The following is a 25,776-nucleotide window of genomic DNA, read 5'->3' as shown; positions in this document are numbered from 1 at the left end:
TTTATTTGTATTGATTTATAGCAAGTGAAAATGTCTTTCCAGTCATCTGAAGAGGTCTCATTTACTCTGTTTGTTTTCCTTGTTGTCACATTATATGCTGATTTGTACAACACAACATGAAACCTGAAAAACAAAGCATGAAGTGTTTTTATGTTTAACTAGGGCTTGTCTAGATAAAATCTTTTTCACAAATGTATTTATCACCCTTCTCATTTTAATTTAGTGTTTTGGTATGTTCATATACAGTATGTGCAACGTTTTTAAAAAAGTGTTTATCACAGTTTAATTGTTTTGCTTCAGATAATCATTTTATCATCCTTTTTATTGTATTTTTATTTTATTTGCTTTTTAATAATTTTTTTTTTTCTATTTAGCAGTAATTATCAAAAAAAAAGTGTTTGCTGTGATTGTGCTCAGTAAAAGGCATCTTTAAATGTATCCTATTTCTATTTTTTTCATTCATTTATCGCTCTTCTTATTTGGATGTTTAACTTTTGCTTTTTCAAAACATAGCAATAAAACTCTGTTGTATAATTGCCAAAAAAGATGATAGTTCCCACCTGGTCTGTCACCGAAGCTCAGTTCAATTGGCCTGATAGTGGCAATACAGCGGCCCAAACCACATAATCGCGTATAAGTCCTAAACCGCTCACTATGGACTCAACTTTTTTTCTTTTAGTAACTTTAGACTTATTTCTTTTATGAACTAGTCCTAGGTTTTTTCACTAATCTAAACCAGTCAGATTTCCAGTGTTGTTATGTGACATTTGCAGTAAAAACTCAAAACATAAATTCATATAGGACATTATATTAAAATATCCCTTTATATTTTCCCAAACAACTAACTACAGAGTTACAGAATGCGGCCTTTAGAAATGCATGTCTCAGAGAATAGTATGCCATGATTAGCCGCGGTTAGCCGCAACACTCAGGGAAATTCTCTGACTCAGGAATCACATCACCAGTAGGGGGCAGCTGAGCTTCATTCACAGTGGCCAGTTCTGAAGGCCTAGGACTCGATGCCGCGAGTGACTATTTGTCTGTTGAACGTGGAGATGTTTTCTTTATGTTTTCTCCATGTTTTGTTCATATTTGCTTAAATATAAAACAATGCTGCGCCTCTGATAACTGTGTTTATTCTTTTCTAAAAAGAGAAACAGTGTCATTTTAGTATTGGCGACTCGCCACAGCCATGACTCTAATATAATATTTTTGACTGTAGGCCTACATACAAAACTTTTCACAGAGCTCAGTTAAATGTTCTTAGATTAGTTATTAATAAACTGAATGAATGGTAAAATACAGGTTGTAATTTAATTTAATATAGTTTAAATAAATAAATAAAATATAATTTATTAGCCTATATAAGCTAACTAATTATATCATATATGACTCATTTCGGCCGCTTGCATCCGGGATCTTGTCCTTTAAGTCATGACCCAAAGCTCAAAATAATAATAATAATACATTTTATTTTTAATGCGCTTTTAAAACCCAAAATACTACAACAACAGAAATAATAAAACATGCAATGAATAACAAGGATTTAACACCCAAAAATAATAAATGAAGAATCTAAGATTGCAGTCTTAATGTAGTGAGATTTTAACATCTTCTTAAAACTAGCTAGTATGGAAGCATTCCTGAAAATATTAAACCACTCTAAAATGCAGGTCCCACACAATTCCTTCATGTTTTCCCAAAACAAATTGGTTAAGTTAACTTTAAGTCGATTAAACATAAAATAATTAAGCTGTCTCCCTCAAAAAAAATTATGTTGGTTATTAAATATGTTATTAAATAAGTAGTTTGAACAGACAGCAAAGGAGTGCTTGAACCCCGATAATTGCTGCTTGCAGCTATATTTTTTATCAGTACTATAATAAACTGGGATTCATCTGAATGTAATTTTTTATTAAACCACAAAATGTATTGACAGTGTACTCTCAGTCGCTGTTCAAATGTTTATCGCTGTACTACAGAAACGTGCGCTCTGTTTGTAAGCACTATTTACTAAGCTCCCAGCACACAAAGAAAACACAGGATGTTTTTCATTCAGCTGCTTTAATAAATAATCCTTACAGTGTTGACAGAGCAAAGTCCATAAAGGTCTTAATAGGGGCGAGCAGAGGTTTTAAGAGTGTGAGGCAGGTGAATAAAAGTGAAATGTCCAGGCTGCTCTTAGTTCATTATCCAATTAAGGTCTTGACGAGCTCACAAATAGTCAAGCTCAGGTGAAAACACAACCCTTCCTCACCCGCAACCTCCTGTTAAGGGATTTGCTACATCTACAGTAGAATAGTGTGTTTACGTCCCCTGAAATGGAAATTTTTCGCTGGGTGTCATTTTTAATATGTTAATGTTAGGGTTATCTGTTAATTAGTGTTGTCCAGAATTAAGATAAAATTCACTTTTCAAAATCTACAGCCTCTCACATCCGCCAGTAGACTGTAGATCACTGCTTTTCATCAATGGTATCCAACCTTTTTGCCACTTGGCCTGGGTGGGTGGGTATACGCAGATTGCTTGGTGACCATCAGCTGTTTTCACAAGCTGACAAAATTTTTGCACCAACTCTAATACAAGTTTTATATATGGAGAAAATTAAAAAGCACTGCAGGGCTACCGAAATGTGTATATTTCATACAACATAGGAAGCTGATTGGTCAGTTCTTGTCACAAGACTCGCGGTGCTCTTGCAGTATTCTGAAGATAATTTCAACTAGGTGTGCCTAGTCTGTCTCAAAGTGCGCGTACAACCCACGTGCTTCCATTACAAATTACAAACAGTTGATCTACTTGCACAGATATGCTGGATTCATCTGATTTGTTGACAAATGGGTTGGGAATCAATTCCTTGGCAATTTGTGGGTCCATCATGTGGGCCTTTTCCCCTTTGCAAAGAAACTTTCCAAGAATTCTGTTTCTTTTGCTAGTTTGTGGGTTAATTTTTGGTGCTCAAGTAACTGGGAGAATAAGGTTACTTTAAAAAAAATAAGGTTTTTCAAAATAAAAGATCATTCAGACAGGCGATAAATAAAATGCAAATAATGATTTCTTGTGCGGCCAGGGACAAGACCAGTTTCTTCTTCCTTTGGATTATTACATGTAAGTGTAATTAAAATTGTTGCCTTGTTTTCTGTAGTTTGCAAAATATGTATTTAATTGTGCATATTAACTTGTAATCACTCTGCACGGATTGTAATCATGTATCTGCTATAGATCAGTGATTGTACGGTATTTCTTAGAGTAAATCTTGATAGGGCTATTCACATATTAGATCCAAAACCATGTAGAAAACATGACGCGTGCTCCTTTCTTTACCCATTTAAATGCGTTTCTAAACTCGTGATCCTCTGCCATTTGTCTTTGCTACAACCACCATCAGCTGTTCCTCACACACGTGGCATGGTCAATTCTCAAAATTCAACTTTTGCCACTGTGAATTAATACTGAATGTGTGTCGTTGTTATTACTTGGGGTTATGGTTAAGAGTAAAATAATTTGCTTGTGTTTAACTGCATTGCTTTAATGCATTCCTGCATTGGGCTTTCGCATACTCTCTGCTACTTCATAGCCGTGTTGGCCGTTTCTCTCTGTCTCACGCTGAGCGCAGTCGACTAATCACAACAGACTGTGTCATTGGACCAATCACAGCAGATTAACTTCACGCAAAGGAGTGGTTTGAGAACAAACAAATCGCTGAACGAATCAAATGAGAGTCGTCGGGATAATTAGGTAAAAATAAATGCATATTATAAGTGTTTTTTGACCTTGCATGCATATCAGCCTGTTGTTGGAGACCCCCAAAACTAAAATATGACTATATATGGCCCATGGCCTCTTCCCCTCAGCCTGCACTCACATTGCATATACAAAATGTATATGGCTATATATATATACATATATATACATTTTGTATATGCAATGTGAGTGCAGGCTGAGGGGGAGAGGCCATGGGCCATATAAAAAAAAATATATATATATATATAAAATAGGGGCTTTTTAAAATAAAACACTCTATATAATTCGAATTGGTGACATGCATAAAATTAAAGTCATGAAATAAACAAAGCGTAAAAAGTGATGTGCCATGCGGGGAATTCTGGGTAAGTCAATTTACAGTTATTTGTCGTATATATTAAGGAAACACAGTTAATCAGATTACGGATTTTTACTGAAGCATTTTTACAGTTTTTTTACTGTTCAAATCACAGCCATTTTTACAGTGTATACTGGTGTTTAGTGACTGTGTGAATAACACTGAGCACCTTCTGTACACTGATACACTTTTCTGCTTGTGGGAAAAGTTGTTTGTAATGAGCATTGGTTCATGATGTAACTTTCTCATCACCACCTGCATATGGCTGTTTTAACGTGTCTATCTGTGTAACAAAAGATGTGTAGATGTTGGTAATTCAAAATACAGAAATATTACATTTATAAATTAATAAAATACGGTAGTTTTCTGTAAAAATGAGAAGTTACTTTTATGGTTTGTATCATATTTTTAAAGGTAAAATACTGGCAACCACAGCTGCCGTTTTTTTTACCGTAAATTTGACGGATTAATTTTTTTACAGTGTGTATACACAGGTATATGCACTTATAAACTAGTCACATATGTACAGTTGTACAAAATTGACACATTTATAAATGCACATACCTGTACATATACAGAGGACCCTGAGTGCTGTTTTTTTAAGCCAAAAAGGGTTATGCAGACTCAGCATTGCTATTATTGACTGTAGCTGTAAAGAGTCATGATGTGCTTTTGCTCAGCTGTGATATACATTTTTTTTTTTCAAAAAGGAGGAGCTAGTCTATATATGCCTCACACTGTCTTCATGTTGCAGTTGAAACTGTCACACATTGAACAACGCTGCACAATTCACGGCACTTCGGGGGATCTTTTAGTATTTTGGAACTGCTTTACTGGAAAGAGCTTTGACATGAATAGCTCAGAGCAGCTGTGGCCACAGTTTCCTTTCTTTTAGTCTTCTACTTCCTCAAAGATTTTTCACATTATGACAGTTGCATTGAGCTCATGAGTATCAATTTATGTAAAATTTGATATGACACAGTTTAGACTGTAAAATGTAATTTTGCCATGGTGTTTATTTAGTTTCACCCACAACATGCTGCATGTTTGTATTAGATTAGATTAGATTTGATTTATATTAATACACAATATAAGTTATATAGGGCGTCACGGTGGTGCAGTGGGTAGCACGATCGCCTCACAGCAAGAAGGTCACTGGTTCGAGCCTCGTCTGGGTCAGTTGTTGTTTCTGTGCGGAGTTTGAATGTCCTCCCCAAGTTAGCGTTGGTTTCCTTGAGGTGCTATGGTTTCCACAAGTCCAAAGACATGCGGTACAGATGAATTGGGTTGACTAAATTGTCCGTAGTGTATGAGTGTGAATGAGTGTGTGTGGATGTTTCCCAGGGATGAATTGCGGCTGAAAGGGCATCAGCTGCATAAAAATGTGCTGCATGAGTTAACGGTTCATTCGGCCGTGGCAACACCAGATTAATAAGTTAGACCCCGTAAGATATTTTGTTAAGCTTCACATTTGGCTTCAGGACTGAGTAATTTAATGTACTGTATATGCAAAAATATAATATCGTATAGCTTCCTACACTACAAAAAATGTTGGTTTCCACACAATTGTTTTTTTGTTGGGAAGACAAAAACGAATTAAGTTACCGTATTAGTTTTTACAAATTTAAATGGGTTGAACATAAAACAATTCAGTTTTCCCAACGAAATCTCACGAATTGTGTTGTTTGGCTCATTTTAAAGAAGTAGTTTAAACAAGCAGCAAAACATATGTTGTTTATTAAAAATATTAATTTAAAAGATAGATTTGTTAGGGGTGTACTCATATATACTGGGCACTGTATAACACACGCATGTATGGTCACAACAGACTTTTATTTTGCATGCGATTAATCACTGCCGACACCATTACATAGTCGACACTTCATAATGCTAAAATGAATACCTATCAGAAACATTATTCTTTCATAGTCTGTTGAATTATTTAACTGATATAAATCCTAAATGTCCTTGGTTTCAGTAATATAATTTCAATTACACTTTCAATTTTGCTATTCACACTCCCTGAAGATGCCCTCCTGTCTCCAACCTTCTTGACAGGGCCATAGGCAGAGGGGGGTTGGGGTGGTTCGAAAGATCCACCCCTAACTGACAAAGGTCCAGAATTTGTCCCATGCATGAGCTTGTTTGTCTCATTTTGACTGCTATGCCATTATAAATTTTGAAAATCACTAAGCGCAATCCTCTGTGGGCTGTCGCTTTACTATGACTGTGAAGAATTGAAAGTGCTGGCAATTTGTTATTTAAATTATTTATATTTAAATGAAAAAATGCTAGTTTATAATTTCAAACTTTAACAGATGCCTATTTTTTACATTTCTAATGATATATGATGTAATAAATTTGTATTTGAAAAAATAGGTATTGTTCTCATATTTCTTCATTCTACATCTTTAGGACATGTTTTTGGTACATCAAAATGTGTGGTTATGATGACCATCAGCTAATCCAGTAAAATTATTGTGTTTAAAATGTCACTAAAATGCAAACTTCCTAATTAAATCGAAAATGAGGTGAATATCTCCAAAAAGGTCCACTTTTTAAGAAAAAAGAAGCACCCCTTTCACCAGGCTGGCTTAATGCTTCAAAATCTACGTTTCTAGTGCTTTTATGTAAGCGAGTCTTGTGAATCAGTGTTTTTGGATAAATGATAATAATTGCATTGGGTGAGCATCTGAGCTTCCTGACCTTTTCTTATTCATTGTAGTCAATGTATTGAACTTACTGTAGGACGGCAGGCTGCACAATAATTGAGCGCATGGACAAATGACAGTTCTTTAGGGGGAGGGGTCGTGTTTCAAGGATGGGGCGGGGCTTAGAAACCCCTCACGAATACTGTTTAACGGTCAGCTGGAGGAGCCTCTGTCAATCTATTTAAAAGAAGTAAAAAAACAAAAGTTAAAAATAATAAATTTGTAGTGTAATTTATTTATTTAGAACTGCCCAGAGCAAACTGCAGGTGTATGTGTTTAAGTATCGTTCACAAATTGCTGAATTGTGCTGTTTGAGCAAATTCAGCTTGTAAATTGTGTGAATTGTTTAATTAAGTTATATTATTAATGTAAGCATTTTGTTTTGTTTAATGTTTATGAAAATGTGTAGTTACATTGTCAGAAAAGCATACTCGGTTTGACTTTTTTTTTGCAATTTTATGACTTTTTTATGATTTTGTTTAATTTATTGTTCAACTTTGTTGGCAACTCAGTTCTGGGATACGAAATTTTATGTTTTATTTTATTGTGTTTTATTTTATTTATTTATTTTATTTATTTATTTAATTATTTAATTTATGTTTAATACAAATAACTAAATGCAGTTATATGACATTATCATTTTATTTAATTGTATTTAATTTTATTTTGCTTAATTTTTGTTTAATACAAAAAACTAAATGCAGCTTTATGACATTAGCATTTTTTTTGTTTATTCAACATTGATGAGTACAGTAATAAGAAATTTTAAAAAGACATGGGCCATAAAATTCCATGATTTTATGTAATAGGCACTAAAAATTCTAAATAAATTGTAATAAAATTAAATATGGGCCATAAAATAAAAATAAAAATTGTACTAATAAAGCTAATAAAACTATATAAAATATTAATAAAAAATTGCGTTTGGATTTAGATTAGTTTTTTATTAAGCACTCATAAAGCTAGTTAAAATAAAAAAGTCGTACAATTTCATAAAATTTAATTTAGTTATTCACTTTAATTAATATGATTTTTTTTTTTTTATCAACTACTAATTGCATTTACAGCCAATGCAGTGAACCCTTTGAAGGACAGCAGGGAGCACATCAACCCAACAGTGACAAATAAGAGTTCAGGGGTGGAGGGGCTGTATATTTTATTATTGTGCAACTTTGTTTGCAACTCTCACTGCTGAGATTTTAATTTAATTTAATTTAATTTTATTTTATTATTATTTTTAATTTAATTAAATCTTATTTAATTTATTATTAATTTATAATTTTATTTTATTTATGAATTTATGTTTAATACAGACAACTAAATACAGTTTTATGACATTAGCATTTAGTTATTTTTCTTCAGCACTGACTAGTAATGTAGAATTTTTTTTTTAATTGCATTTAGTTTTTAATAACCATAAATAAAGCTAAATACAATGTAAAAAAACATGGGTCATAAAATTACATTCTTTTTTTAAAAAAGCACTAAATAAACAAAATAAATTATTTATAAAAAATAAATATAGGCCATATAGACGAATAAAATAAAATTGTTTTCAGATTTTATTTTTTGCACTAATATAAGTAATAAAATAAAATTTAAATCATAGTTGCATTTAAATTTAGATGAGTTTTTTTTCATTAAGCGCTTACAAATGTAGTAAAAATAAAGCAAAGTCATAAATTGTCATAAAATTCCATTTAGTTTTCATTATTATTTTTAATCAAGCACTAACCGCATTTACAGCCATTGTAGTAAATCCTCTGAAGGACTGCAGGGAGCACATCAACCCAGCACAGCGACAAATGACAGTTCAGGGGGGGAGGGGCTGTATTATCTGCCCAGGGGCGGGGATTAAAACCACAACCGACCAAACAACAAGCTTGTCTCCACCCCCTCATGAATAATGCACACTGATCGTCCCTGCTGATTGGAGTCAGCTGGAGGAAGTGCCTGGTTTAGCCGGCAGAGAAAGAGAGAGAAAGAGGTAGATCAAGCCCAGACTAGTTCTTTCAGTGACTTTCTCTCTCTCTCTCTCTCTGTGTATGTGTGTGTGTGTGTGTATGTGTGTGTGCACGTATTGCTTCAGTCTGTTGTGGACGTAGGACAGTCGAATCTGCATCTCTACTTCCGTGTTTATCAGCTTCAGCTCTCCCTCAGGATTTACTCAGAGGACATGTAACCTCTCCGCCAAGGCTTTGTCTGTGTGTGTGAGTGTGTATGTGTGTGTAGCGGAGGGGTCGAGCTCCTCCTGAAGGATCACCACCAATGCATTCCTGCTGGAAAATGAAGATTCAGGTACGAATGGGGCTGTTTTTTTTTTTTTTTTTTTGCTGTTGTCATTGTGCTCTTGTGAAAGGACCGCTGTCTCCATGGTTGCCTTTGTGAGGCCTGTTGTTGTGTTATGGAGATGAGGCTGCTGCTGTGCACTAGACCCACACGTTCAGCTTCTTCTTAAATCAACAAAGCTGCCATTTGTTGTGCGTTCATGTGCTGTTTATTCCCTGCTGCTGTTTCCTCACTGAACTCCCTTTCTGTTGTGTGCTCGGGTTTAGATGTCTAATGGCAAGGTAGAGTTACTGAAGTGTTTTGACTAGGTTGTCTTGTGGTATCCTTATCAGATGAGCTTGTATTGTTGTCTTGTTTATTATGTGAGGAAAAATGTATACAATGTCAAAAAGTTAAACCTTATGAACAATTTTAAGCACACAGGGAAAAAAGGTTGCCTGCAAAACTGTTGCAAACAGTTCATATTTGTTGAATTTAAGGTTCAACTTATTTAGTTTGTTTCAGCCCAAATACAACCACTTGATTAAAAAAATATATAGGTAAATCCATGGAATCATCTTTGAATATTTTTTTTGTGTGTAGTTGCCTTGTCTTATTATTTTTTAATTTGGGTTCATTAGTGCTTAATAAAAGATGCATTTTTAATGTCCCTCTTTAATGATTTTTGTGTGCATTTTTAAAAATGGTAATTTGTTTTATTTTGCTTAAATAATTAATTAAATGCAGTGATTATATATTTATTATAATATGTAAATGCTACATGTAGTAATTGTTTCATTTTTTTTCCATTACTGCGAAACATCTTGTCGTACTAAGTGATCATATGATATACATATAAAAAATAGTAATGTTAATAGTAAATAGCATTTTTATTAATAGTGGACATGGTTGAGAGTAGTTGGTATCAAGCTTATTTGTATCTTGTCTCTCTATTAGATGCTGGATTCATTTCAAAATGTATTGCCTGATTTTGTGATTGCATCCTTTGCCAAATTAAATCATTATCATATATTTTAATTTAACTACATTTGTTACTTTTGTAATGGGTAAGAGAAACATTGTCCACAAAAATTCATATGAAAGAAACCAATTCAATGCATAATAAGAGTCTGACGGTATGATAACCTTGGATAAAAAGATCACAGTTTCACAGTATCACAGTGTTGAGATTACTGCTCTAAAATAAGTTCTTTTTACATTTCTGGATTAAAAAACAACAAATTTTCCCCTTTAAAAACAATATATTGTCATTTTTGAAAGATATAAAATATTTTGGAGTTGTAAACTTGTCAGGCTAAATAATGAAAATTGATCATTGACTTCTGCTGTATTAATTTGTTTCATAAGCAAATATTTCTTTACTATTTAAAATGACATTTATGGTATGATATTTTGGTATGATAATGTTTTTTTTTGCTGAAGATACTATTGTACTAAAAAAAAAATTAAAAAAAAAGTAAATACAAAAATCTTACACATACCTTAGGAATGGTATCACAGAAAATCTTGGCGGTTTTATAACCTTGTATACCTAGAAAACAGTTATTGCCACATGCATAATTTTGACCCTAAAGTGTTTTTAAAAAAATGAAAACTGCTTTTATTCTAGCCAAAATAAAACAAATAAGATTTTAAATAAAGACAAATAAGAAAAAAATTTGATTAGACATACTGTAAACATTTCTTTGCTCTGTTAAACATCATTCAGAAAATATAAAAAAATAAATAAAATTCAAAGGGGACCCTAACTATATACATATATCTTGATGTAATCTTAATCAGTGAATACTACAAACAATTTAATTTCAGTCTTAAATACAAGACCCACATTTTCATAACTCCCTATTTTAATTAATTGAATTTTATTTATTTATTTATTTATTTTATTTTATTTAAAACCTTAGTCAATTTTATGAGCCTTTGTTTTGGGTTATCAGATCAGGTCATCTTGTACACAAATATGCTGAGTGTCTCTCTGTGTCACTGTTTCCGGGTTGGAATTGGATGTAAACAGTGTTTCAGAGAAGCAGATGTGCTAACACATTCATAGGAAGGATCTTGTGATGGACCTTATGTGGTGACTGAATGCAGTGACAAATTAATTAATTGTGTCCTCAAAAGTGTCCTGGTACTGTTGGTTGAGGGTGTTCACTCTCTGAATGTTTAGAGAATTAAAAATGAACTCAACCCTAAACCCAGGTGCACACCAAACGAGTGGACCAAGTCTGCTGAAAAGATGATAAACACATGGGCTATATTTTGATGGTCCATGCGCAAAGCGCAGGGCGCAAACGCATTAAGGGCGTGTCAGAATCCACTTTTGCTATTTTAAGGACGAAAAAAATCCACTTTGCACCTTGGCGCATGGTCTAAAAGGGTTGAGTTTATTCTCTTAATGAGTTCTAGGTGTGTTTTGAGAATAAATATGGAAAAACTGAATCCCTTCACTAGAGAGAAAACAGTTAAATCTTAATCTACAGGCGAGAATGAGAGATGAGCCACCTCATTATTTACTTTCGCCTTTACTCTCGTGGATAGGGGAATGTGCTGTACGAACAGGCATCCATTAGCCTACATAATTTTGTTTATTAAGCGCAAAGATTTGTTTCAAAACTATTTCTAAATTCAATTCCAATTTCCAGCAAACGAATAAATGAACAATAATAACGAAGTGTGTTAAAAAAACTGAGTTATATCAAAATACACATGTCCTGTGCCCCATATGGTCCAAAACCTGACAAGTGGACAAATCTAAGCTTGCTTTTAATAAAGCAAATGTTAATATGCATATAATAAATAATACTGATATTAATAATAACATTATACAAAAGCAAATTGTCATTTATAAACTGAAAAAGCCCCCAAGATAAAGAAGGCATGAAAGTTTGGGTTTTATATTTATGGAGGCTAGAAAACATAATTTTTTGTAATCCTAATAATTTTTTGTAATCCTAATAATTTTTTGTAAACATAATTTTTTGTAGGATATAAATAATCCTTTACATTTATATCCTATATATCCTTATTAAACCCTATATATATATCCTTTAATATTTTAAATATTTTTCATTTGTAAAGATATGTGCGTATTGTGTGTATTAAGCAGTGTGTAAGCAAGGCGCACAACTAACGCGCTCTGCGCTGGACAATAGACCAGCTTTGATCTGATCTATTTAACAGACTATTTAGGTTCCTTAAAATAGCAACGTGCCAGCAATGCGCCTTAACATGCCTTCTTGTTTTTGACCAGAATGCCTTTGGGGGCACATATAAGCGCAAATGCATTTGCTAATTAAATATCATGGCTCAAAATGACTCTTGCACCGAGATGAAACTAGCAAACAACAATTGCATCGCACATTGCGCCGCATTGCACCGCGTGTATGATAGAGCCCTATTTGTTTGCTCATAGAATCAGCAAGTTTAGTCCAACTTGCAGCATTGGGTGTTTAGTGATTCTGTCTTAAAGTGTACATCCTAAAGTGTGTGTGTGTTTTAAGGTTTACTTAAAAATAGTGATGCTGTGAACTCTCAGGGCTAAATGTATGCACTAAAAAAGGACACTTTTTAAAATTTATTTATTTTTTATCTGGACCAGAAGAACAAAAAAAGAAACCGAAAGTGTGACTCATTCTAGCAGGAATGCATTGAAAACATTGGCTGATAATAAACTAACTACAATTCTCAAAGAACTTTTAAAACACACATTTATATTATTTCATAATAAATTCAACACTTTAAACACTAAAATATATCATGACTTTTCTTATTCGTTTACAAAAACATCAAGTACAATATGAATAAAGCAGATATTCTTTTTTTTATTACTTTGACACATATGGAATTTAAAGGGACTTTTGACCCAGACATCCAAATTCATCATTTCCTCACTATCTGTAAATATATAAATATTACATTTAAGCCAATATACTGTATAACTCCAATTTCTCCCATTGAATGTTATGGTGTGTTTGTTTGTTAGTATATACGTGCCTAAACCACGGCGAATGAAGCTCTGCACAAGACTTTTGGCCAGCGGAGAAATTAAAATGATCGTGCCCAACTGAGTCTGGTTCCCTCAAGGTTTTTTTTCTTCACTCCCATCAGGTGAATTTTTTTTTCCCTCTCCGCTGTCGCCACTGCCTCGCATGGTTCAGGATTGGTAGAGCTACGCATCGATGAATTTGCTCTTCAGTGTTTGAACTCTCAGTAATGATTAAATCACACTGAACTGAGCTAAACTGAACTGAACTGAACTTAAACACTAAAAACTGAACCACACTGTTCCAGTTACTATGACCATTTATGTGAAGCTGCTTTGACACAACCTACATTGTAATAGCGCTATACAAATAAAGCTGAATTGAATTGAATATTTTTTCACAAAAAACAATATTTCCATTTCTCTTTTTTTTAGCAAGTGAATGCATTTTTCTCTATAATATTTCTATCATTCTCATATTTTCGTTTATCTAGTGGTATCATATATTTGCATACGTGTAATATAGCAAGCACGTTTGGCTTCTACCTCATTTATCAAGATGAATATGCACTAAAGCATTGTAGAGATCGATTGGGTGGGACAATACAATACATTGGACACATTGGCTCCTCTTTATAGGACAAAAAAAAATCACTTGTATTGCTGGTAAAGCTGAACAGTTTCAGTTTCCAAATGACTTCTGTTTTCCACAGAAAAACACAATGGAGTTCAGTGGGAACCTGAAACTATAACTGGTTAGATCTACACTGTGAGCTAATACGTCTCTAATGTGCTGAAAATATATTGTCTATATTAAGCTCCATGTGTTTAGCAGTTTTCAACACTTTATACAGTTTTTTTTTCTTTGTTCTCAAACACTTTTTGAGAATGACTGTTTGTTATTTATATTATGCTGTTATAATTTTATATTTTTGTTACTACTTATTTAAAATGAGCTTAAGCCACACAACTTTTTGCTTGGTTTTAGGACAACTTAATTGTTTATGGCAAGTAGTTAAGTAGTTTTGTCCTGTTTTCAATAAAAAAAATAAATAAATAAAAATCCTAAGGTAAGATATATACTAGATACATGAAATAGCATATGAAATTATGTCTTGTCTTATGAAAAAACTCCACCTTAAAATTAAGCGATTGTTTATTGTTTATTGTTATTATTTGCCAATGGGGTAAGAAAAATAATCTTAGACCAAATTTTTTGATCTGAACTTTTTAGATACAAACATGTACAATCGTTTTAGCACTTGTGTATGATAATATACATGCACAATTTGCAACTTTTTTTAAAAAAAATTAATAATACATTTATGCAGTCATGCAGATGCTTTGACAGCTAATATGGTGATTTGATGCTTCGCAAAAGTTGCAGACACCTTTATCAATATCAAAATGCTTTTGTGTTGCAAAATTAATTTAAACATCCAGTTATTCTTTATACCAATTAAGAAACCGGCTATTATAATGAAAAAATCCACTCTAACTGTAAAACTAAATAAATTACTAAATACTCTTGACAGGTGAAAGTGTAAAGCCTGTAGCCCAGAACAAAGTTGAAAAGTTATTGCGTATCATATTTAACAAACCGTTTCCTATGGATTTTATGTAATTTTGGAGAATTTAATATTAATCAGATGATGTCATTACGTTGCTGTGCCATCAGCCAATCGTGTCAGTGCTGATCACGATTTCAGGGATCGATAGATTTGTCCTATATAACACAAGCATATCTAGACATTTTAATCTGACTCGTGAAGTTGGTTGAAGAACCTAATTAACCAGAGATCAGTTATCAAGATTAACAGTTCCAGGATCTGCCAAATCATCTTAGATCATTTAGTGAGGTACAAGAGACAGACCCCTGGTCACCTATAATCCAGACTCAACTTTGCATATCTTGTGATGTGACTGTTGGATGCACACTTTTCGATATTGATGCTGAAACAATACGTGCAGTTTATAGCCTGTTATATCACTGTCTAATTTGGCTTCTAGCAGAAGAGCAATATTAAAAACACTGTAGGATGTAAACACTGAAATTTTGTTTAAAGATTCATGAGCATATTATGTAGTTTTATCTTATTTGTGTTTAGCATTGCCTTTCGTGACCCACTTGATGCCTGTTAGCAAAGACAAATGCATTAGTCCAGTGATTGTAGCCATTCTAATACTGCCTGTTAACGTAGTGAGGCGAACTTCATCATTACAGGCTTTACACTCTGACTTCAGGAACAGAGATGCATGTGTGTTTGTTGCAGTACGGCATCCCAGAATCTGAGGCTTTGTGTGAAATCCCCTCAGTGAGGGGGAGGGGCAGGTGGAGATTAGTGGTCACATGACCCTCTGGACGAGGCAGCGGTGAGAGAAAGTGTGCTGGTCCTGATAGAAGGCATGACTCAGTGATTTGATGAAGATGTGTGACTGGACGGTCTAAGGCTTCTGCTGGGTGTTCTGATAATTGCTGATTCTGTCCTGCTGTTTCTGTTCTTTACTGTTCTGCCAAACAGGTTTTTGCTCAATGCTGTCTATATTGAGTTTACGCATAGAAGATGTGTATTTTTCTGTTTGTATTTATTAGTAGTGTATTATAATTCACTCAAGTCATGATTTAAGTCACTATTCTGAATGATATAATACTATCACACAATTTTCAGTCTAAAAAAAGAAGGCTTTTAACACTTCATTGGGCAGAAAGCCATATATGGTAACTTAATTTACATAGTATATATGTATACTTGCGTTCATTATTTGTGTAATTTTATTTATTTAATATTTATTTTTAGTTTATTTTATTTGATATATTTGTCGTATTTATTTTATTATATTTTTATATTGCATTATATTTTATTTTTAGATTTTGTAATTTAATATCTTTTTAGCATTTATTTTATTTATAATTTTTAGTTTATTTTTCATTTTGTTTTTAAAATATATTTTATTTAATTATTTAATATTTTTTAATTTAATTTTTATTTTATAATTTTTTAATGTTTTTTATTTTTTATATGTATGTATGTTATTTGTTAAATTTTATTTATTTAATATGTATTTGTTTATTTTGTTTTATATTTATTTATTGTAATTTTTATATTGTTATATATTTTATTTAATTATTTTATATTTTTATTAAATTTGTATTTAATTTATTTTAATACTTTATTTATTTTATACGTATGTATGTTATTTGTTTAATTTATTTTATTTGAGTTTGTTTATTTTATTTTATATTTATTATAATGTATTTTATATTGTTATATATTTTAATTAATTTAGATTTTTCATTTAAAATTAATTTTTATTTTTTATTTTTATGTTTTATTTATTTTATACGTATGTATACTATTTGTGTAATTTTATTTATTTATAAAAAATTATTATTTAAATTTATTGTAATATTTTAAATAGTTTTTGTTATTTAATTATTAAATATTTTTTTATTAAATTTTTATTTTATTATTTTTATCTTATTTATTTTAAGTCATGCATGTTCAAATGGCTAATAATAATGGTCCAGGGCAACAAGTGTTTTATAAAGAAATAATGTCTGCATGAATTCAAAATTTACAAAGTAAATTTTGCTAGTGCACATTGTTAGTCTTAAGGTTAATGATTAACTGTTCATTTAATCTACTGAACAAAAAAAAAACAAGTGTTTGTTTTGGTAATCTTCTCAATCAAAATCGGACCATTTGCTTCCGCTCTGGGACTACAGTCCTTCACTGATTATGTCGTTTTGATGGCTATGGTGAGAAATGCTTAGCCACGCCTTTCCAACCAGTGATAAGAGTATAAGATAAGAGAAGGGGTGCAAAAATAAAAGCCTGCCCTATACTCAATATTCAGTTTCTGTTAAAAAAACATCATCAAATTTAAACAGAAGTTTGCAGCAATTTCTGGTTCATGCCAATATGAACTATTATCAATTCTAAGACAACTGGATAAACACTGTAAAATATACTCTTCAATAAAATGCTAAATTTTGTATATGCTTATGGTGGTGGACTCTTACTTTCAATAACTAATTTCGTATGGGAAAATCAGACAGCTTGCATAGCCAAATTTTCCCCTTGTATTATTAATCAATTTATTCATATCATATACGTGGTCATAATGTCCAGCCATCACATGTTAAATCTAAAACATGAAAACTATATGGTGAAATAAATTATGTGCATATATGTGTATATAAAATATGATATAAATTTAATAAATAATGATATAACATAAGTGCTTCAGGTGATTGAATGCATCACAATTTAGCAAAGTGTAAAAATCACAAACTGAAAATCTTTAAATCAGTTTAAAATGGCTGAGGTTGCGGTTAAGAAGGGCCTATATATACATATATTAATATATATATTTATTAATATATACATTTATTTATATATATATATATATATATATATATATATATATATATATATATATATATATATATATATATAAATTGAAAATATAATTTGATAATTTAAAGGGATGTAAACGATAACAATGGTCCTAACGTACTGTACATCGTACTGTTTTTCATGTTTAATTGTATAGCTTCCAAGAATTCAAAACGTTCCACATATTGATGAAGTTATGATTTGCTGTTGTTGCAGTTATGAAATAGTTTGATAACAAGCAGGAAATGTTCTTGGGCCGGTGACATCACCACATTGAAATGGTCTATACAGTTAGCTGAGACTTGGATAAATCTGCATCAATAATCATATTGTTTACATCCTTTTACACATTGGTGCACTTTCATATTGCATCAGTGTATCAATGCATAGTTTTTTTTATATTTATTTTGATTTTATATATATATATATATATATATATATATATATATATATATATATATATATATATATATATATATATATATATATTTGCAATTTATTTGTTATTTTATTTATTTATTGATAATGAATGGAAAGTTCAAAAATCCGCAGCATTTAATTTTTATATTTATTCTTTTTTTAGTAGTCATTAGTATTTCAATGTCATATTTAATCAATTAAAAGGGTTTTATTATGGGTTTTTTAAAATGACCTTCCATGTAGTGTGTAACAGCTCTGAGTGAAGTGAAATATCCAGCTAAGGCTTAAATCGGAATGTGTGCCATGTTTAAAACTATTGACTCATCTATAATTGAGTCGACTCAGAGTGGTTTGAATGAATCGCTGCAGTAACGAATCTTTAGCCGTGTGGACGTGACGACGATACGGGACTCAACGGGACTCAAGCCCCGCCCATTGGTGTTAAGCTGCATTGCTTAAATGCATTCCTGCATTGGGCACACACATACACGCTGCACTCTGACTACTTTAAAATTGTTGATAAGCCATGTACCTCATGGTGAACCTAGTCAACCAATCGCAACAGAAAGGCGCTAAGATTGCACTAAGAAAGGGTCTGGGAACAAATGAATCGCTGAACAAATCATATGGCAGTCGATGGGATAATTATGTAAAAATAAATGCATATTATAAGACAATGAAAGTGTTTTTTGACCTTACATGCGTATCAGCCTGTTGTTGGAGACCCCTAAATCCAAAATATAACCTTTTATAATGCATAATAGGGGCTCTTTAATGCATGATTTCATTGCAACTAGTAATTAAATTAATTTGTCATAATTCCATTTTTAGTAATAAATTACTGCTGCTGTTTAATCCAATAGTGTAATACTATAAAGGAATGTTATCAGCAAATACTGACTGCAGTTTGGCCTCTTAATATCTTGTAGTACATTATTTTGAAGTGACAGATCTGGCAACTCTGAACTTTTTTTATATGGAAAAAAATGCTAATTCAAACTCTTGCATAGATTTTCTTCACAAGCACATAAGTAAGAGAATAAAGTGATAATTTAAATAATTTAAAATGCAGAGCGACGTCCTTTAAAGTCCCCCATGTGATTATCATCATAAATTTTAGCGAAGTAACTCGCTCATCTGTCTGAAGATGTTTCCCGAGTGTCATTGTGTTGTAGATAATTATGTAGTACATCTTCATGGCCTTTCAGAGGCTGTTTATGGCGTCTGGATGACCTCTGATTTGCATGTGGTCATTGGGGGACACAGAGGTCCTGGTGTCAGCAAACTAATTAGTCTTGACTGGCCTGAGTTAATTAGGAGCGCCTTTGAATCCAACATCAGAAAAAAAAAATAAGCAAGAAGCATAAGAAACGAAAGCGTTCTCCTGTAGTTTCTGTTTGAGAGCTGAACAATGGCAGGATGCTGGTTATTGATTTATGCTGTGCAGGTGATGGCGGATGTGCAAAGCGCTGGAAGGATTATGGGCTGGTGGGTCTGGATGTGTTATGTCACGTATGGATTTTCGGCATTGCTTGCGCTCACTTACCTTACACTTTCGTTCTCTTCACTTGTTCGATTTCTTGGAAGTTGTGATGTTCAGAATTAACTAACTAACTTGTAATTTGATAGATCCTGCCACAGTAGGTGTGTGTTAAACTGTAGGAGTGAGACATTTACAGTACAGTGCAGTTTTTAAGTGAGATTTTTATTGTGGTGATTGCATAGATGTTTACTTTAGATGTCGCCTTTGATGTTGTTGTCTATTGGAAGGAATGTATTAATCGAGCCGCCATTTTAGTATAGAGTAGTGCTCCTTTGAAATGAATGTTGGATCAAGGTGCAGTAGAGGACTGGCCATCCGGAGCTATAAATGCATAAACATATACGTAAATCTATAGCTCCGGTGGTCAGTGTGCAAATATATATATATTTTTAATTACGAATGTTATAATTTCACATCACTTTTCTACATCGCACAAGGAGCATGTGTTTGTGTGCATGGATGTGTATTATCCTTCTTCCTTGTTAAATTTGATCTAATCCATGTCCTGAAACACACCTCCTCTTCCGCTTTCACTTCTAATGCTAATAGGGGGAGTGATTTATTTGTGAATGAATCTGTTATGAGCGACTCGTGTAAACCATTGGTATTCCTGCATCTTAGTGTGCACATCCACCTTTCTGATCTAAATGGTATAGACCTTTTTCATGGCTGCTGCATGGAGGGCGCCATAGCGACCAGCGTCTTCCGGTAGAATGCTATAAACTTCCGTTTACAGCGTGTACAACTGGTAATTTGCGCTCCGAAAATGGGTTTCACTAACGTTTTTAATGGATAACAGAGTGTTTTTGCGACACACAACTTAGAAATGTGTCTGTTAAAGCCATTATAATCTGTCACATGTGGTTCAAGCGCGTCAGAAATACGAGAAAAACTTTCTCCTAGTTCACGTGTCTGCCGTCAGAAATACAGTGGAAACACACACACATACACACACACACACACACACACACACAGACACAGAGAGAGAGCAAACCAGAGTTCTGGCATGAAACTTAACAGGTATGAAAGTCGTGCAATTTACAAAAATGACCAATAAAAGTCTTTTATTGATCCTCTGCTGGCTGATTTGCTGTTCATTCTAATCGCGAGCCGTTTGTGTTTTATTTTGTGTGTTGTATTCACCACGGTTTGTGTTTTTCTGTCATTTTGAAATGACACTAGCCTATATTTTCACTTTGTCACAGTTATTAAATCAGTGTGTAAGTGGCACAGTACAGGCTACGTGTGTGTGTCAAACATTTTGGTGAATTATATTTGTTTGGGCTGGTTATATATTTGAAATAAAGAGAAAATGTTGACTTTAGCGATGACAAGGCTTCATTTAAACTGCAGAAGATGCCGTCTGACAACGAGGGGAAAATGCCTCACAGCAGCTGTTTTCCATCCTATTAGATCGCATTTCTTTAAATGATCAGTTCAGGAGATGGTGCTGATGGACAACAGTATTTGTTCAAGGAGGATAAAAGCAAGTAAAATAGATTGAAACTATCATTTCAAAGCTGTCCAAATATGACTGTTTACACGCATCAGCTGCCGACCGGAAATTCTTCGCATTCTCTTTGCGCAAAGCATAATGGGTAATTTTGCGTTCCAAGAAAAAGGTCTATATAACGTTTGTAATATTCAGTAATTCACACTACTTGTTTAGCACAAAAGTTTGTAACATAAAAAATTGTTAAAAGCAAAATCTTATCTATGAAATGTTCTGCCTTGAATATTGGTTTGTGTTCTTTGTTTGCTCGTTACAACACCCGAACACAATGCTAAAATTCAGCATCTTCAGATTTGCTTTAGTCTTCACTAAGTGTGGTTGAAGGACTTTAGTCCTGGGAGCACTGAACAAATGTGGCGACGCTATTGAAGCATGCTCAGGGTCTGTATGGGATATCTAGTGTATATATCAGGGGTGCCTAAACTTTTTGTTATGAAGGGCCTAATTTGATTTGAGGCTAGTGGGCCAAATGTAAATATAGGTGGGACAGTTTACCATGGGTAATTTTCTAATGTATTTAATAATGTTTAAAAATGACTAGAAAACATTGCTTTATGTTAACTAATACAGTGTTTTTTACATTGTACTATGTATTTATTATAGTAAAAACAAAACAATCTAATTTATAACAGATTTGTAGTAGTTTTTGCCTGGATTTGTTTGCCAATGTCTTCTGCATAGACCTCTATCTGTCGAGTGACCGTATATACATCTTTTAAAAATCAGATTAATTTTCTTTTGATTGAAACCTTTAGTTTCAGTTTTCTTTTTTTGTAGCCCAGCAATAAAACAAACAAAAAAGGTTGCTTCAAATTAAAAATGAAGAACTCTGTATTAAAGGCATTCACCCCAACCCTCCTCATTAAGATCTCAGGTGGGATGGTGCATTTTTTTTATATTATTATTTTTACAGTTTTACATGTTTTGGGCATCTCTTGTATATATCTATATGGTGATTGTAGTTTGTAATTAAAAACATGATCATTAAAATATGAATGTACAAAAAATGTATGTTTTATTTATTTTTATAAAATTTATTTTATGTATGTATAATATATTTTATTTGCAGTAGGCATTTGAAAATCACTGCAAACAATAAAATGCACTTAAACAATGAAATGCATCTTAATTAAACAGTAAAATAATAATAATAATAATAATAATAATAATTACAAAAAAGCAAAAATGCCACTTATTTTTGAACATAAGCATTTTATTAGTTGTAATAAAATAATAAATATATAGTTTGCAGTTCAATTTGTTTAGTAATTTATTTATTATTATGACTTAATTATCAAATACTTTATTACTTTGGAAAGTGATTTGAAAAACAGCAGTATATAAATGCATAATTTAATAACAAAATAATGGATAAAATAAGTTATAAAATTATAAATTAATATTTAAAAACATTCAATTGTAACATTGAAAAGATAATTCTAATATTGTGGAATTGTGCATGTTGTGCTTTTTAATAAAATGTATCAAATATTTATTAGATGGTAAAATATTAATTCAATTAATTGTTTTGTAAAATGACTTTTACATTGATGAAGATAAGCATTTATTTGTTATTTTAAACAAATGTGTTAATTTTTAAATGATGAAATTTATAATTATTATGAAGTATTATTTATGAAGTTATGTTTAATAATTTATTTACTGTTTGGATTAATTTATCATTTCCTTTTATTTTTTTAATTATTTGAAATGCAGTAGGTAGTGCCATCGCCTCACAGCAAGAAGGTCGCTGGTTCGAACCTCGGCTCAGTTGGCGTTTCTGTGTTTAGTTTGCATGTTCTCCCTGCCTTCGCTTGGGTTTCCTCCGGATGCTCCGGTTTCCCCCACAGTCCAAAGACATGACAAGGGCATCTGCTGCGTAAAAACTTGCTGGATAAGTTGGCGGTTCATTCCACTGTGGCGACCCCGGATTAATAAAGGGATTAAGCCGACAAGAAAATGAATGAATGATCTATTTTTTTCTTTCTTTTTTATTTACCCATTATTTAATTTACTCATTAACGAGGCTTCTCTACTTACAGTATATTTACAACTAAGCATTTACAGTGTTAATTCCTTAGGCAGTTTTCTCCAGTATTTAATAATCACACTGCATGACATTTTAAGAATTCTACATGTACAGCTGAGCAGATTTATCAGTTCAGTGTGCACTTCAAGTATACTTCCTCATTCTATTGTGTGGTTAAGTATGACCAAGTGAAAAAGATGAGTGGACATGAAGCACAAACCCCGTTCCTCATTTGAGTTGTGGAGAAGTGAGCATTTGAGAGATCGGCTGATTCAGGTCACGTGATCTTCAGCTTCAAAGGCCTCCAAAGGCCAGCGTTTGTTTGACCGGTCAGATGGTAAAAGTGCTGCTCTCAGCAAAAAAAAAAAAAAAAGAGCCATATTTATTGTCATTGCAAGAGCCTGAATCCTCCTCTGAACATCTGCAGCTTCTTTCATACTGAAATTAGAGCTATAAACATGAGACATAAACACGTGTCCATATGCACTTCCTGCAAGCAGAGATGGTCATTTATTTAAGTAAGGAGTAATTAAAGATGCCCTGTTGAATTATAAGGAAAAAATAATGCACACATGAGGTGGTTATGCATTAATTTTTAATAACTCTGGACTGTTGTCAATTATTTAACACATTTCGTTTAAAGCATTGTATTTTGATGTGATTTTTTTTTTAAATGTTGTAAGCTGCAAAATAAATGCAAAGTTGTTTGGTGTAGTGATATGGATATGCGTGGAACTACTTTAGCCTTGCGTTTATATGACCATAATTACACCACACATAAATTGTTCATCAGTCAAACAGAATCAAGTAATGAATAGCCCTGTAGTGTAAGGAATGGTTGATTGAAGAACCTATTGTGCATAGATGCATTATTTTTTAATAATTTAATACACAGTTTATCATTCTTAATCTTTTTGATTATTCTTGATTGTTTTATCAAGTCTTTTGTTTTGATTTTTCACTGTTTTAGACTGCGAAATAACCGAAATCCTTTGGCGTATAGTCATACAGAACTTTAATGTAGTCATGGGACTACTTTAGCCTTGCATTTATTTGCAAATAATAACACAACTCACACAGTGGGTGCTTTACCATTTCAAGATTCATCTTTTAATGTACAAGATAATGGAGATTACAGACAGGAAAGTGAAGGGAGTAAAAAGAGGGCAAGGATCGGCAAGAACCTTGAGCTGGAAATCAAACTCGGGACAACGTAAAATAGTTTTTCATTGTAAACATGCGTTTGATAGATGTATGTGATCATTACACATTTGTTGTGTGTCTTTTTAAAAAAATATTATTATTTTTTTTTTTTTAATGTCATGTGAAGTTAAAAGAGTTTCATCACTGTCAGTTTTACAACAGTGGACCAATCAGAAGAGCTCGGAGGCGGAGCGACCATTGCAAGTTTGTTTACAGGCACTCTCATCCTTTATGTTGTGCTTTTAGCTATTTTTTCAAACCATTTCAAATCGTTTCGTCCCACAATTTGTGTATAGAATATCCAGTGAGCAGCAGTTCTGTGGGCACAAATGCCAGTGGTTGGAGGAGAATGGTCAGACTGGATCCAGCTGATAGAATGGCAACAGTCACTCAAATTACCACTTGTTATACAGAAGAGCATCTCTAAACGCACAACATGTCAAACCTTGAGGCGGATAGGCTGCAGCAGTAGAAGACCACACCAGAGGCCACTCCTGTCAGAACAGGAAACTGAGGCTACAATTCACACAGGCTCACCAAAATTGGACAAGAGAAGATTGGAAAAACTTTGCTTGGTCTGATGAGTCTCGATATCTGCTGCAACATTCAGATGAGTCAGAATTTGGCGTCAACAACATGAAAGCATGGATCCATTCTACCTTGTATCAACGGTTCAGGCTGCTGCTGGTGGTGTAATGGTGTGGGGGATATTGTCTTGGCACACTTTGGGCCCATTAGTACCAATTGAGCATTGTGTCAACACCTAGGCCTACCTGAGTATTGTTGAATCATCTCAGACTGGTTTGTTTAACATGACAATGAGCTCAATCTACTCAAATGGCCTCAACAGTCACCAGACTTAATCCAATTGAGCACCTTTGGGATTTGGTGGAACGGTAGATTCCTATTATGGATGTGCAGCTGACAAATCTGCTGCTACTGTGTGATGCTATCATGCCAATATGGACTAAAATCTCTGAGGAATATTTCCAGTACCTTATTGAATCTATGTCATGAAGGAATAAGGCAGTTCTGAAGGCAAAAGGGGGCCCAACCCGATAATAGTAAAGTGTACCTAATATAGTGGCCGGTGAGTGTAGTTTTTTACTAAATGTATAACATTTAGAAATAGAGACTAAGCCGGAAGTAAATGAATGAATGAATGGGTTATTTTATATATTTGTTGTCATTTCTACCTGCAAGTTCTCAGTGTCAATAATAATTCCATGCTATTTATTTTTTCCCCTACTGTGAGATTACCTACTACAACACATTTTCATGTTATTTATCTTGTAAATGAATCCTATTTATTCTGACATGTGCTCCGTTTCCGAAAGCGTAGGTTATGCTTTGTAACACGTGTGAGTGTGTGTGTGTGATTCAGAGCTTTTGATTAGTATAAATTATACGTTTGAATGGGGTGTGATACGCTGAATTGCAAATTTAATCATTTGTTGATGTGAAGTTAAATATTGCATGAAATGTAATGCAGAAGTGAATGATCCCAGCCTGCTTTGCTCGCGCGTGACATGACAGGATTTGAAAAATTCTTGTTAAGGCTTGTTTGACTCTCACTACTGCTAT

At 32.9% G+C, this 25,776-nt stretch overlaps 2 protein-coding genes across 27 annotated transcripts in view; both read left to right on the top strand.

Annotated features, from left to right (window-relative positions):
- Positions 1 to 25,776, top strand: part of vdac2 (voltage-dependent anion channel 2) — a 259,631-nt gene that overhangs the window by 104,371 nt on the left and 129,484 nt on the right. The gene's annotated exons all lie outside the window — the stretch shown is intronic.
- Positions 1 to 25,776, top strand: part of marchf8 (membrane-associated ring finger (C3HC4) 8) — a 259,237-nt gene that overhangs the window by 142,264 nt on the left and 91,197 nt on the right. For 8 of the 26 annotated variants that reach the window (XM_073919840.1, XM_073919838.1, XM_073919839.1 and 5 more), the window contains exon 1: positions 8,800 to 9,111. The exons of the other annotated variants lie outside the window; for them this stretch is intronic. In XM_073919840.1, the coding sequence (XP_073775941.1) occupies positions 9,082 to 9,111 (30 nt within the window). In that variant the 5' untranslated portion in view covers positions 8,800 to 9,081. Of the gene's footprint in view, positions 1 to 8,799; positions 9,112 to 25,776 lie in introns of those variants that run through there. 26 annotated transcript variants of the gene reach the window in all.

This window comes from Danio rerio, chromosome 13, assembly GCF_049306965.1.
Source record: "Danio rerio strain Tuebingen ecotype United States chromosome 13, GRCz12tu, whole genome shotgun sequence".
In the NCBI taxonomy this organism is placed as follows: domain Eukaryota; kingdom Metazoa; phylum Chordata; class Actinopteri; order Cypriniformes; family Danionidae; genus Danio; species Danio rerio.
The sequence above is the reverse complement of the archived record's forward strand: the minus strand, read 5'-3'. Positions and strand labels throughout refer to the sequence as shown.